Genomic DNA, 14,513 nt, shown 5'->3' on the forward strand with positions numbered 1-14,513 from the left:
CGAGCCCAAGAGTAAACATCGAACACAGTTGTACCGGATAAGTTTTTCAGTAACGATCCGCCAACTGCAACGTTGATAAAGTCGCGAATGCCGTAAAGATGGTAAAATGACTATAATCGAAAAAAAGAATAGCAATAGAAATAAAGTAAAATTGAAACAAATCCTTTTCATTACGTGAATTTTGAATAAGGTAACCTATCTTCTCAATATTGAGAACATAAATTGGGAATTTATTAAGCTTTTATGAAACTTTTTCAAGATACATATTTTGGTGGCTGGGGTAAAAACTTGTTACTAAGCAAATCATTCCCATGAATTTCTCCTTTTGATGGAATGTGAAAGAAGAAAAAAAAGATATTTCCAGTTTTGTTAAAAGAGGAATTGCAAAGTATGGAAAAGAAAAAGTTTCGTGAATTTTCGTGGCAGAAATAGACTATTATATTTATTGATTGATCAATTGAAGATCTATAGGCAATTTTTTTTTTAATCAATTGTATCTTTCTACGTGATAATATAGTTTGTTAACCAGACTAATCTTTGTGTTCTTAAATTAGGTGGATAAAGGGAATCTCTTAGCTTAGCTTTCTCCAAATTCTTGTTTTGGAACTTCAAAGTATCAAAAAGCTTTTATTCGGAACTGATTCAATTCTATGGTGCTCGTCCAACGAACTTTTGATGGCTTGAGTTGCACAAAAATACTTTCATTCAAGGTCCATGTAGATTGAAATAAGATGTTGGGAGGGAATTGTAATGCATGCATTTATAAGTAGGTTTCAAACTTTTTGTTGACTAAGCTGGGTTTTAGCGGAAAAAAAGAAGAAATTTATATCTGGTCACAAAAATAAATAGCACCTTTTCCGCACAAATTGACGAAAACGAAAGCCGACGGCAAAGTCCGCAAGTTGAACCTACCTTTGAACTTGTCCCGATGGTGATTCTGCGCGTGATGATGTGCTGCCGCAGCCATTGCTTGCAGCTGCTGATGATGGTGGTGGTGATGATGATGATGCTGATGGTGATGGTGGTTGGGATTGTGGAGGGGATGGGCAGCGTTCGGTTGTGCTCCTGTAGCTCCTCCCCCTCCCCCGCCTCCACCACCTCCGCTTCCGGGTAAATGTGCTCCTCCCAGGGGGGGTAATCCTTGTGGGTTGTGTAGATGATGGTGATGCGGAGAGTGATTCGGAACAACGGCCGATGGTATGTGGTGATGGTGCTGATTAAATTGGTGGGCCGCCGAGAAACCGACGGCATTAGCATGCAAATGGTGTAACGATTGCAAAGCCACTAGGCCGTTGCTCGAGGCCGCCGGATTCGTTGGCACCACCTGGCTCGGTGATATGTGATTATTTGCGTTGCTATCAAGGCCTGGTGAGATAGTTTTGACATCGGAATCCCTCCCGGAAGTGCGTTGATGGAAGGCAGAGCTACTTCCGCTGTGATTATTCAGTGACAGATTCATTACATCGCTGAAGTTGTGTCCCTCGTCTTCGTGCTTCTTCTTGAGTCCTAAGATGGCAGCTATCGTGAAGGATTTCCCAATGCCATCAGCATCCAACGGAGTGGTGCTAGGCGTATGGGCGCTACTTCTTGACAGATCTTCCTCGCAATCCTCCTCCTCTTCACCATCATCAACGATGTCGATATTGTTGTCCTCGGCATCGCTCGACTGATTCGTATCGGTATTCTCGATGTCTAAACTACTTCTGTCTATAAGGTCCTGGTTATTCTCGCAATCGTCATCGCCGTTTTTGGAACTGATGCTGTTATTGTTGTTGTTGTTCAGTGCATTCAAGCGTTCTCCAGCAAATTTCTGAGCGAGATGCTGATGTTCCTGCTGATTGTGAATGTGGTGGTGGTGGTTCTGTTGACGATGATCCATGGCGGCGGCGGCTGCGGCGGCTGCTGCTGCTGCTGCTGCCGCCGCCGTGGCATGCGAGTTGTGTAAGTTGAGAAAATGTGTCAAAGGATTCGTGTGGTATTTGGCTGGCTGGTGGTGAATCATTGCTAATTTACTGGACCAGACGCAACTTTCCGATAATGAAGCCACTTTATTTGGCCGGACTGTTTGCTTAATTAAGGCAAAACTATTTTCGCTTCTCCCGTCTTGCTGGGATTTCCTTTCGGTGGAATCCTCTTCCCGGACGGGATCCAGCAGCTTGTGATGAGGGTCAACTTTGAACCACTTTTTGGGTCGCTGGATGGGTGGAAACTTCTTCGCTTTTGTCAGAGCTCTGAAAAGTTTTTCCTGGAAAAAGACAAAAAGGACAAATTGATTTAAATGACAGGAATGGAAATTGTCGCTTGTAAAATGTTTCTCGTACTGGTTAAATTTTTTTTTACTAATTGATTGAAATGTTAATGACACTTCTTTATCTTCTTTTATATAACATCTATTTAATCTGTTTATTGATATGATTAAATACCAACAATATTTGAAATTACAGTATAATAATCGATCATGGTTACGCTTAATCAAAACCTGAGCTAATCCTTTGCAGAACCCTCGACAAATTGGTGAGCACCTTCAGTACTACACCCAAAATTCAGCCTCTGTGCCAATGGCGTGTAGTCAATTACATAGCATCATTGGTACAAGAAGATAACGCGATCGGTGCTGATTCGATTTGCTCCCACCGGCATTAATCTCCCAAGTTAACCGAATTGCGTATGTCTGAAAGAAACAAAATAAAAACGCTTTCACGTCCCTCCCTATCGCATCACAAGACGAAGAAGGATGGAAATAAATACCGGCCAACACCAGGCAGCCAGCGAACCGAGCACCGTGCGTGTGAATGTAGCAAAAGCAACAACAAAAACATCCTTCTAATTCAATCCCTTCAATCCAACGGCAAACAACCACGGCCGAGCTGTGCGTGTGTATGCAGTAAAAGCAACAACAAAAAAAACATTCCTTCAATTCAATTCGCCGGCAAACAATCACGGCTAAGCTGTGCGTGTGTATGTAGCAAAAGCAACAAGAATATATTCCTTCAATTAACCGGCAAACAAGCACCCGCCAAGCTGCCCGGCTTTAGCAGCTGTGTATATGTAGCGTGTGTATGTAATAGCAGGCAGTAAGCAAAGCACAGTTCTCATTCAATGGGTTTCCCGTTTCCTCCACTCCCGTTCCCTTTCCCGTTTCCATCGAAAGACAAATGAATACCTAGAAAGGAGGCCAAACGCCGGGAAGCCACTGTCGTGCGTTTCTTTTGTGATTGATCGGTGGCAGAATGCCTATGACAAACATCCCTCTTCTTGCATGAAGCTTAAATAGTACACTGGTTAAGATGTCGGTCTGGCAAGACCATTTAGTTAGTGATGTGAGTTCGATTCTCCCTACGGGCGCTGTGGTTTATATTTTTATTTTCTTGTTTCTGGGATGAATTATCCAATAGGAACGAAATCTCATAAAATGTTTTTCTTGTTTTGCTTGAATGTAGTGGTCATGCATCATTTTAGTTGGGAGCCGAGTCCTTATGCCAGTTACGGTTTTTCAAACATATCATCTTCGGCACAGTGCACATTTCAGCGCATTATCGGCACAGAGATGTGCTAAATAGGCATTGGATTTTTGCAACCTCTTCTATGGGTGTACAAAACAGTAAAGTTGGGCTAGTTTTGAGAAATTTGAAAAAAAAAACTACTTAGTTCAATAAAACAAAAATATTGATAAAACTTCCCCCTTTTAGAGATGTTAATACATGCTTCAAAAGAATGGAGATATTTTTCTCCGATGGGAGGAAAGTTTTATTACTTTTAAAGCTGTCCCTAATCCTTACTTATTTTTTTTATTTTCCTCATTAAATGCCACAGTTTATATATTGAAACTATTGATATGTGAAACTGAAACTTTTCCATGTTTATTCATAAAAATAATCAAGCTTGATATAAAATACTTTATCACTATATAACCATTGATCACAATATAACTATTATGTTCGAGCGTTCTTAGGCTTAATTTTTTGCTCAAGCGAATGAAAGCTTAATATTTCCTTAAGAAAAAATGTTGTATTTGTTTAGAAATCATAATTCTATGGCCTGAATTTTGTTTGACTGTTGGGGATTTTTTTTTATAATCTGACAATTTGCGCCGGGGGTCTTCAGGTTTTCCCCAAAATTGAAAATTTGGTTCGTTTTTGCGACTTAAAAACACATGTATTTTTTCAGATTTCTAACATTTGTATTTTTTGAGTTAGCTTCTGTTAGATTTTTTGTAAATAAAAAATAACCATTTTTCAAAGCTACATAACTCTGTTGTTTCTCAACGGAAATTATAAAATAGCACATCAAAATGCATTGAAATTTTATCAGCTTTCCAAATAGAATAGTTAAAAAAAATTAAATAATGACCTTCAACATGAAAAGTTGAAAATAAACTTTAAATGACGTCTAAAAGTACCGTCTGCACCACCGAATATTTTGAAAAAAATACCGATGTATAGCTCGATTCATGATGCAACTTTCATCTGAAGACACCAAAGTGGGCCATTAACACTTTGAAGAGTTATGAAAGAAATAATGACAATAAATCTCTTTTTTTGCATCGAAAACAAACAATGGTCGAACAACTGCACTCAAATATGGAGATAGCAAGCACTTCTAACGACATGGAAACAAAAGAACTTATCAAAGCAGGTAAAAAAAACTACTTTTTCGTGCTTTGTACAGTGTTTGCAGCAAAACTGACTTTAAATTTTACCCAAAATTCTTAGTATCGTATTGTCAATGTGATATAACTGATAATGGGAATGTTGCTTTTACAACCTGGTCATATACTATATAACTTATAAATTTTTCGATCAAAGATCATTCTGAAACATAATCAATAACAATAGTAGAAGGTTCAGTCCCTGTGTTTGGGATCACAAAAATGTGATTAAAAAAATGAAATATAGACGTGCTTTACATAGTTTTTATATCGGGAGCTAAGCACTGGACACCAAAATCCTTTGCCATTGATCAAAAAAGTATGAGAAAGTGGCACAAATGTTGTAGAAATAATCAAAGAGCTCAGTATGGCCAGCCCAGGCTGTAAAATGATGAAAATATGATACTTTTACCGTATTCGTTTTCTACATTCGCCCAGTTTTGAGGTTTACCATACTGGAACGAACATAATTCGTCGTCAGTGTTTTGCTACCTGGATCGCTCACACACGAATCTTCAGTGTTCCACCGTCCATTTTAGATCAAACCTGGGGAATTACGGATGCAAAACTTAGCGCATAAACTTCTAAAAATGACAGTAAAATGTGCATAACTGGTTGTGATCTGGTGCAAAACTGCACCCATATAAGAGCTTGCAAAAATCCAATGCCTATTTAGCACATCTCTGTGCCGATAATGCGCTGAAATGTGCACTGTGCCGAAGATGATATGTTTGAAAAACCGTAACTGGCATAAGGACTCGGCTCCCAACTAAAATTCAACCACTACATTCAAGCAAAACAAGAAAAACATTTTATGGGATTTCGTTCCTATTGGATAATTCATCCCAGAAACAAGAAAATAAAAATATAAACCACAGCGCCCGTAGGGAGAATCGAACTCAAATCACCAACCATATGGACTAGCCAGACCGACATCTTGACCAGTGTACTATTTGAGCTTCATGCAGGAAGAGGGATATTTGTCATAGGCATTCTGCCACCGATCAATCACAAAAGAAACGCACGACAGTGGCTTCCCGGCGTTTGGCCTCCTTTCAAGGTATTCATTTGTCTTGCGATGGAAACGGGAAAGGGAACGGGAGTGGAGGAAACGGGAAACCCATTGAATGAGAACTGTGCTTTGCTTACTGCCTGCTATTACATACACACGCTACATATACACAGCTGCTAAAGCCGGGCAGCTTGGCCGGTGCTTGTTTGCCGGTGAATTGAAGGAATATATTCTTGTTGCTTTTGCTACATACACACGCACAGCTTAGCCGTGGTTGTTTGCCGGCGAATTGAATTGAAGGAATGTTTTTTTTTGTTGCTTTTACTGCATACACACGCACAGCTCGGCCGTGGTTGTTTGCCGGTGGATTGAAGGGATTGAATTAGAAGGATGTTTTTGTTGTTGCTTTTGCTACATTCACACGCACGGTGCTCGGTTCGCTGGCTGCCTGGTGTTGGCCGGTATTTATTTCCATCCTTCTTCGTCTTGTGATGCGATAGGGAGGGACGTGAAAGCGTTTTTATTTTGTTTCTTTCAGACATACGCAATTCGGTGAACTTGGGAGATTAATGCCGGTGGGAGCAAATCGAATCAGCACCGATCGCGTTATCTTCTTGTACCAATGATGCTATGTAATTGACTACACGCCATTGGCACAGAGGCTGAATTTTGGGTGTGGGTATAAACGAATACGTTAATAGATTTTTGGATATAACATGAAGTCAGTTAAGCTGCAACAATCTACCGCCCCTTCTTTCATAACAGTCCCATATACAAAAATAAGCAAGCGAGACAATAAGCTTTTTCTGTTTTGGAATATATTTTTAAATTGTGACCACCACTTTCAGCATAAACGAAAATCGTTTCTAGGTTGTCATAATAAATCGTTAGGCCTGAAATTTTCGAAATTGGGTTATTGGTAAGGTCAAGAGCACCATTTTTATTCATTATGGGACTGTTAATCGACCATATTTGATTCCTTTTTCGAATCTACTAGCATAATAGTCCCATACAAAATATATTTTTCTCACTAAGCTACTTTCTAAGACTTAAATTTGATCATTTTTCAACTTCTAAATGCAATTGTCAGAAAAAGAAACATACTTTTGCAAAAAATATCATGAATTCCACATTGTAAGTTGAATCTTTTTACGATTTTTGATTGCATCCGATAGTTTTTCGCTCAGGAAGTCATTCCTAAGAAATTCAGACCTGCCTTCGAAAACTAGTGTGCATCATTCGACATCAAGTGAGTTAAAAAAATGTTTAAATGATTCAAAGCAATAAACCAAAGACTATTTCGCCATAAGAAACATTGAAAAGTAACCAAATCCGTGGTATTTCACATATGGGACTGTTATTCAGGTATATTTCATATAGGACAGCCACGAATTGATATTTTTTTTTGAAATTTCTAAAACAAAACCTCTTTTTTTAGTCTTTTATGTTGAAGCCTTATGTTGACCTAAAATGACGAAAATTCATATGGGACTGTTATGCGAGTAGGGGCAGTCTGAAAAGGACGAAAAAAATAGTGTTTTTTACCAGCTTTGATAAGTTCTTTTGTTTCCATGTTGTTAGAAGTGCTTGCTATCTCCATATGTGAGTGCAGTTGTTCCACCATTGTTTGTTTTCGATGCAAAAAAAATGCAAAAAAGATTTATTGTCATTATTTCTTTCATAACTCTTCAAGGTGTTAATGGCCCACTTTGGTGTCTTCAGATGAAAGTTGCATCATGAATCGAGCTATACATTGGTATTTTTTAAAAATATTCGGTGGTGCAGACGGTACTTTTAGACGTTATTTAAAGTTTATTTTCAACTTTTCATGTTGAAGGTCATTATTTAATTTTTTTTAACTATTCTATTTGGAAAGCTGATAAAATTTCAATGCATTTTGATGTGCTATTTTATAATTTCCGTTGAAAAACAACAGAGTTATGTAGCTTTGAAAAATGGTTATTTTTTATTTACAAAAAAATCTAACCGAAGCTAATTCAAAAAATAAAAATGTTAGAAATCTGAAAAAATACATGTGTTTTTAAGTCGCAAAAATGAACCAAATTTTCAATTTTGGGGAAAAATCTGAAGACCCCCGGCGCAAACCCGTCAGATAATAAAAAAAAATCCCCTGTTACAGTTCAAAATACTATTACATAATATTCTCATATACTGAGGTTCTTAGAACGAACAAACGCATTGCCTAACCAATGAAGTTTTTTCTATTTTTGTTTCCATTCTACGGAGTTAATGATCATGAAAATTACCAGCAAAGTAGTAAAACATCATTTACAATATTTTAAACTGTTTTTTTTTATTGTAGAGCAAAAACCAAAAAAAAACACCCATTGACACATTCCATGCGCTTGGAAAAAGTGGTTATTTTGAACAACTTTTACAAAATCATTATTTTAAATATATGAATGAATTTGTTTTAGAAAATTTTGAGTACGTTTTGAAGCCAAAAACACTGCTTCATTTTGTAGAAAAAAGAAATTGTTTATATCCAATGTAGTTGGTTTGAAAAGCGAATAAAAACATTCGCAAATTAGTGAATTCAAGTCACAAAAAAAGGGAAATTTTTAATTTCACGAGAAAACTTTGACATTTTCTGAAATAAAAAAATGAGATCTTCTTTGAAAATGATAAGACGATTCGAAAGCACTTTAATTTATAGAAATCGGTTGGAATCTAGCTGAGTTACAACAGCGCGAATGAGTGAATTCACGTCACAAAATTTGATTGTTTGTAAAATTTCATATATAAAATATGCTCTGAAAGCTGTTTTGACTTTCCCGATGGTCGGATTTTTACAAAATCAAGTATAATTTTGTAGATTTCACAATTTTCAAATAAAAGTACAAAAAGATTGAAAAAAAATAAATAAAAATATTTTTTTTTGTGAATCTTTAAATCAAGACAGTAGTAATTTTAACATATGATCCCTCAATATGTTGCTATTCAAGTGCCAATCAAAATAAGAAAAAAATAGGTGCAGATACTGAAAATTTATGATTGTAAAAGTCGAAACAACAAAATATCGATTTGGATAGTGCACATAAAATTTCACAGCTCCAATGAATGGTTCAGTATAACCACAGGTATAACTTTATATTTCGTGTCGTGAATTCAGCCAACTACCCTGTTCTGTTTGAACTAAGTGAATTCACGTCACAACTTCAAATAAGCATAACTTCGTTCGTTGTTGTTCAATCGAGAAGCAACGTACATCAAATTATGGATAATTGTTTTTTCTACAACTCATTTGAAGACATCGATATTCTATTTCCACAGAGAGAACAGGAAATAAAAGGCATGTGTACTAAAGTCCAAAATGGTCAATTCTAGCGTGAATTCACGTCACAAAAGTAATCGATCACAACAAAAACAACTTAAATTTTACAATGACCAAATTATATTCAATTTGCGACCGTTTGCTACAATTTTTTTCATTTTCAAGTACATTGGTTGACTTTTAGAATGATAACAGTGCAGAAAAGTCCGGAAAAGCGATTTCACGTCACGGTGGAATGAGTGGTTTATTTTATTTCTAGATTTTCAGATCATCTGTGGTGATTTAAAAAAAAACTTTGGTTTACTCACACAACTTCCTGTACAAAATTAAAATTTGTTGCGTTAAATGAGGGCTGAACAAATCTCTTCCTCAACTTACAGAGATTTATCTAATTATTGTTGAGGCAAGTTGAGTAAGATGTCCTATATATTGTCAATGCAGTTGAAATCCTAAGTTTTCACCAGCGTGATTGGCAACCTTGCCAACCAGCGACGATGAACAATTCTTCAAACACCTCGGCGATTGGCAACCCGTTCTTTTGTTTGGTTCCGACACTCGGAAGATGTTTGAAAGATGTCTGGTCAACATAAAATGTCGTCAGTGATGTCGCCGTCGCTGATGTTGGCGAAAACTCCGGGGATACAGCGACAATATATTCTCTCTCAGTCCTTTCTATTCCATATTTTTAAAGGGGATTTTTATTTTTAAAAAAAAACTTCTATGCAAAGCGATTTTTTTGCTGTCTCAATTATATATTTTAATTCGCCAGAGTCATTGTTGTTTAAAAATTATAATTGTTTTGCTCCTTTAAATTTGTTGAATAATTAACAATACAGTAAAAAAAAAGTCTGTTCTATTTAATTTAAAAACAAGATTTATTTCCCACGATTCTTTGTACACACAAAATTCAGTTAAGTATTTAAAAATTTTACAAAGAATATGACACCTGACGCCTATATTTTCATGTGCTGATATTTATTATTTTGATTGAAATGATGCATGAAATGGTTTCAGCCAGAAATGGAACAGCATATTTTTTTATTTCTTTGAAAAATATAAATTTATATAATAACAAGCTGACCCGGAAAACTTCGTTTTATCTTTACCTTAATAAATCGATAAAAAATGTTTAACTTCATCTACACATCTATGATTTCTTCGTGCTCGTGAATAAGTTTTCATGAAAATCGTCTTAAAGTTGTTCGAGTTGTGTCCCATTTCAAGATGATTTTGTATGAAAGAGAGATTCTCGAAGCTATGATACAAACCATCACTGATTCGAAAACCTTTGGATACCAAATTTTACTTAATTTTGACCGTCCGTTTATACGTGGTGGTGTTACAAAGAAAACGCCTCCATTTTTATGTATAAAATAGCAAGAAGATATGATTTTGTATGGGAGCCTCCCTTCCATGAAAAGTGAGATTCTCGAACCTATTATACAAACCATCTCTGGCTCGAATAACCCTCGGATACCAAATTTCACTTCCTTCCGACCGTCTGTTTATACGTGATGATGTTACAATAAAAAGGCCTCCATTTTTATGTATAAGATTAATAAAATTTAGGAAAATAATTTCAACTCACCGTCAAAAGATGTCTTATCTTGAGAAGGCCATTTTTTTTTCAAGATAATTTACTTTTTTGAAACTTTTAACTGTCTTTAAATTCATCTAACTCAATAAAGGCACTACAGGGTATTCGATGAGTTCGAATACATCATTTATTACGAGCTTCACAGGTCTCTCAATACCATTGTTTGCGAAACTAATAGGCATTTTGTTCCATATACGAATGATAACGATTTTAAATGGAGTCATAAAAGGTGTTTGAATTTGTTTTTAGTTTCGACAACATGTTTGATATTTAATGCAAGAGAGGCAGATTTAGAGGACTGGGAAATCTTTTATTTTAACCCAAAATTTCCAAAATCCAATATTTTTTTAGTGCGATGCCCAATTAAAAAAACCCGAAAGCGGGGATCTGATTTGACAAATAAAAATATTTTGTGTGCGGCAAGTTTAGGTACTCTGTACTTGTTTGTTCTCGACAAAATCAATGATCATGAAAATTAAGTCAAAAGAAACAAACAGTGCGCAGTGGAAGAAATCCCTATAAGCGCACACACATTTTTGAGGTTTATTCTCATCAGGAATTGAATATAATAAATAAAAAAAAATAATGATACCATTGATAGATCTTTCAAAATTACACTTATCTTACCATAATCCAACTCGTTTTTTTATCCCACTTAGCAGAGTTAATTGAAAAGTACAAATTTTTTGGGTGAAAATTCTTATAAGCGCACATGTTTTAAAATGAAAACAAACCAAAAAACAGTAAATACTAATGAAAGGTTTGAGCAAGGGTGTCGAACCAAATTTCATGTTTTTGAGAAAAAAAAAATCTGTTTTTCTGTGATTTAACCCTAAAATTCTGTTACGGGTTTTCTGTGATGGAAATAGCATTTATTTGATTATAAATGATGATGATTGATGATAAGCTATGAAAAATAGAGTTTTTTTTTTAAATTTACATGGACAAAACCAATTAACATTCCCAATCTATCATATTTTTTCCAAGACAAAGAAAGAAATTAAAAAAATATTTTATATTTATTATTACAGAAAAAAATATAATTTTGGAAACGTACAAAATTTAAAAAAAATCTGTGAGTGTTTCCAAAGTTCAGTCCAAAGTCTGTAGATTCTGTGATGAAAATTTGCTCCGAATTCTGTGAAATTATAGATTTTTCTGTGAGTTCGGCAACCTTGGGTTGGAGTTCCTGTTCGCAAAAAAGTGTAAAATATTTTGTTTGGAATTGAATCCATTTTTTGACCTATCCAATTGTTTTTGGGGGCATGGATGATGGCATTATTTAGCGGAAAGTTAAAGTTTAAAATCCATAACATCCTTCCTAAATAAGATCAGTACACTGTCTAGCAATTCTGGGTAGTTATTTTGAATTGTGATTATTTGAATTTTGCCTTTTCTCAAAAATCCTATCCATACCAACCATGAAACTGTCTCCTTTGAAGTTTCAGTTATGCTCTGCTTCAGGATATTTTTGAAGAACAGGATTAATTTGAGAATAAATACGGATTATGTGGTGTTTTCCAACGAAAAGGGCTTTATCTTCGATGATCAGAATCAGATCATATTTTTGCCGCAGCCCGTGGCGTAGAGGATAGCTTTCAAGTTTTCTAAGCCAGCGGGTATGAGATCGAATCACGGTCACGGCATACATAGTACACTTTCTGTGAGTTGGTGGTTTAAGCATTTGTAAGATGCTAGCCATCATATTCTCGAAAGATGTACGCTTAGAGTTAAGAAAAAGGAATCTCTTCGAGGAAACATCAAGTTTCATTGAGATCCTGTATGTGTTTGTGTTCGTTTAAAAAAAGATCAGAACTGAAACCCCAGAAAAGAATATCTTTCGCAAAATGGCAAAGTTCAAAGAATGCGCATGAATAAAAATAGCTACCTACACAGAAATGCTAGACAATGCACTTATCCAATTACGGAGAATGTTATGGATGTTAACTTTATCTTTCTGCTAAATAATGCCATAATTCATGTCCCTAAGAATGAATATAAAATTGGAAGGGATTGGAAGGGAGAAAGAATCATTTTCCGGAGTGCCAGGTCATAATAAAACTCTGAATCCTATTTAAAATCTCAGGAATATCTTTTCCAGCTGTGCCTATGAAAATCACTTTTTCCGGGAGTTTTGAACAGTCCTTGAGCAGCAATATGTGGAAAATATTAAGGAACATGAAGATTTACAATTGTTTAGTTCATTAGAACAAAAAGTTTTAAAAATCCAAAAGTTTTTGGTTTTTTATTATTTATTTCGAAGTGTTTTTTTTTTAAATAAAACATGAAGCGTGCTTATATGAATTCCACCCCGAAAAATGTGTATTTTTCAATTCACCCAGCTAATTAGGTTAGAATTGAGTTATTTAACATTAAAATAAACTTTATTAGGAAACATTTACAAATGGTTAAACTTTTGTGGTGATATTCAATATTCGATTCCTGAAATTGATATTCTTCATAGGAATTTTTACCACTGTATAATCAAATACCAACATAATTGTGTCATCCTGCTTTAATTAAAATGACTAGCCTCGCGTGGCAACTTCCATCCGGTATTTAGTTAGTCTTTGAAGCAGTGATCATCAAACAATGCGACAACGGTTTCGAGAACTTCAAAATGAGCTCTATTAGATACCGGAAGAATAGAGTTGGAAAGCACAAAAAAAAGTTAAAAACTGGACGAACGACGAGTCGTCCAGCATCAAAAGTTTTGTACAAACTCATTGAGGAAGCGCAAAGTAGAGCGAACAATCGGGGGAAATAGTATACGAACATCAAAGTTTCAGGTGTCAGGCGTAACAATTAGGAGACCGTAACTTTGTCCCAGAAGTGGACGACTGACGGATAAAATGGTTAGGGGAGGTCGATGTGGTTTATTAGCACAGACCGGACCAGACACAGACTTGAATACATTTACGTAATTACTGGAGGGTGACGACAGTTTAGGTTTCCTTTTGACATTTTTTAATGGAGTAAGTATTGTGTTTATGTTCAAGAAATTAATTGGTATGGAGTAAGCTAGAAGTCTTATTTCAAATCAATATTTATTCACATGTAATTTTTTTTATCTTTTAAAAGATGTGTTTAATGACCGATGGAAAAATGTATAGCTTGAATCGTGAATCAAAATCAATGGCAACCCTCAATACGATTCAAATGTATTTTTTTTTTTTTAAATATGTCTTTATTTGTATCAAATCATCATTACACTTATATTACATTATTGCATTAAACTAGGTGTTCAGCTCAATAATGAACTGTTCATAGCCCTATAGTTAACTAGATTATAAAAATTTATTTATAAGATTTAAATTTGCTGAGCGCAATCAAGTTTTTAATGTAGGAGAACATCCTGTAATAGCAAAAATATTTTATACTTAAAACTAAACACTATCCTAAAATTAAACTAAACATAAAGAGAACGAATCTCTGCGATGGAAGACTGCATCGATTTGCCTCTGAAGTTGGAGATAATTTTGTTGGCCATCTCTCCGATCGATTCAATGCCCGCAATCCGATGAAGATCTTCGGTGCTGTGCCAAGGTGGAAGCCGCAAAATCATTTTCAGAACTTTGTTCTGAATCGTCTGGATGGCTTTCTTCCTCGTCGCGCAGCAGCTAGACCAAATCGGAACTGCATACATGATCGCTGGTCGGAAAACTTGTTTGTAGATGAGCATCTTATTTCGCAGACACAACCGGGATTTCCTGTTGATGAGAGAATAAAGAGATTTAGTGTATTTATTACATTTAGATTGAATATCTTCAATGTGATTCTTAAAAGAAAGATTCCGATCAAGTGTGAGTCCCAAGTACTTCACGTGATCAGACCATTCTAGAGAAACCCCATTAAAAGTTATGGAATGATTTTCATTAGGTTTTAAAAAATTTGCTCTTGGCTTATGGGGAAATAAAATAAGTTGAGTTTTGGAAGCGTTAGGAGAAATTTTCCACATTTT

General features: G+C 35.5%; 1 protein-coding gene across 1 annotated transcript in view; it reads right to left on the reverse strand.

The window, feature by feature from the left end:
* Positions 1–789: 789 nt before the first annotated feature.
* LOC129753731 (homeobox protein Wariai-like) overlaps positions 790–14,513 on the reverse strand; it is a 41,922-nt gene continuing 28,198 nt past the window's right edge. The window contains exons 2-3 of the mRNA XM_055749574.1: positions 913–2,245; positions 790–794 (exon numbers count right to left, since the gene is read on the reverse strand). Of these exons, the coding sequence (XP_055605549.1) occupies positions 790–794; positions 913–2,245 (1,338 nt within the window). The remainder of the gene's footprint in view (positions 795–912; positions 2,246–14,513) is intronic.

Source organism: Uranotaenia lowii, chromosome 3 (assembly GCF_029784155.1).
Source record: "Uranotaenia lowii strain MFRU-FL chromosome 3, ASM2978415v1, whole genome shotgun sequence".
Taxonomy (NCBI): domain Eukaryota; kingdom Metazoa; phylum Arthropoda; class Insecta; order Diptera; family Culicidae; genus Uranotaenia; species Uranotaenia lowii.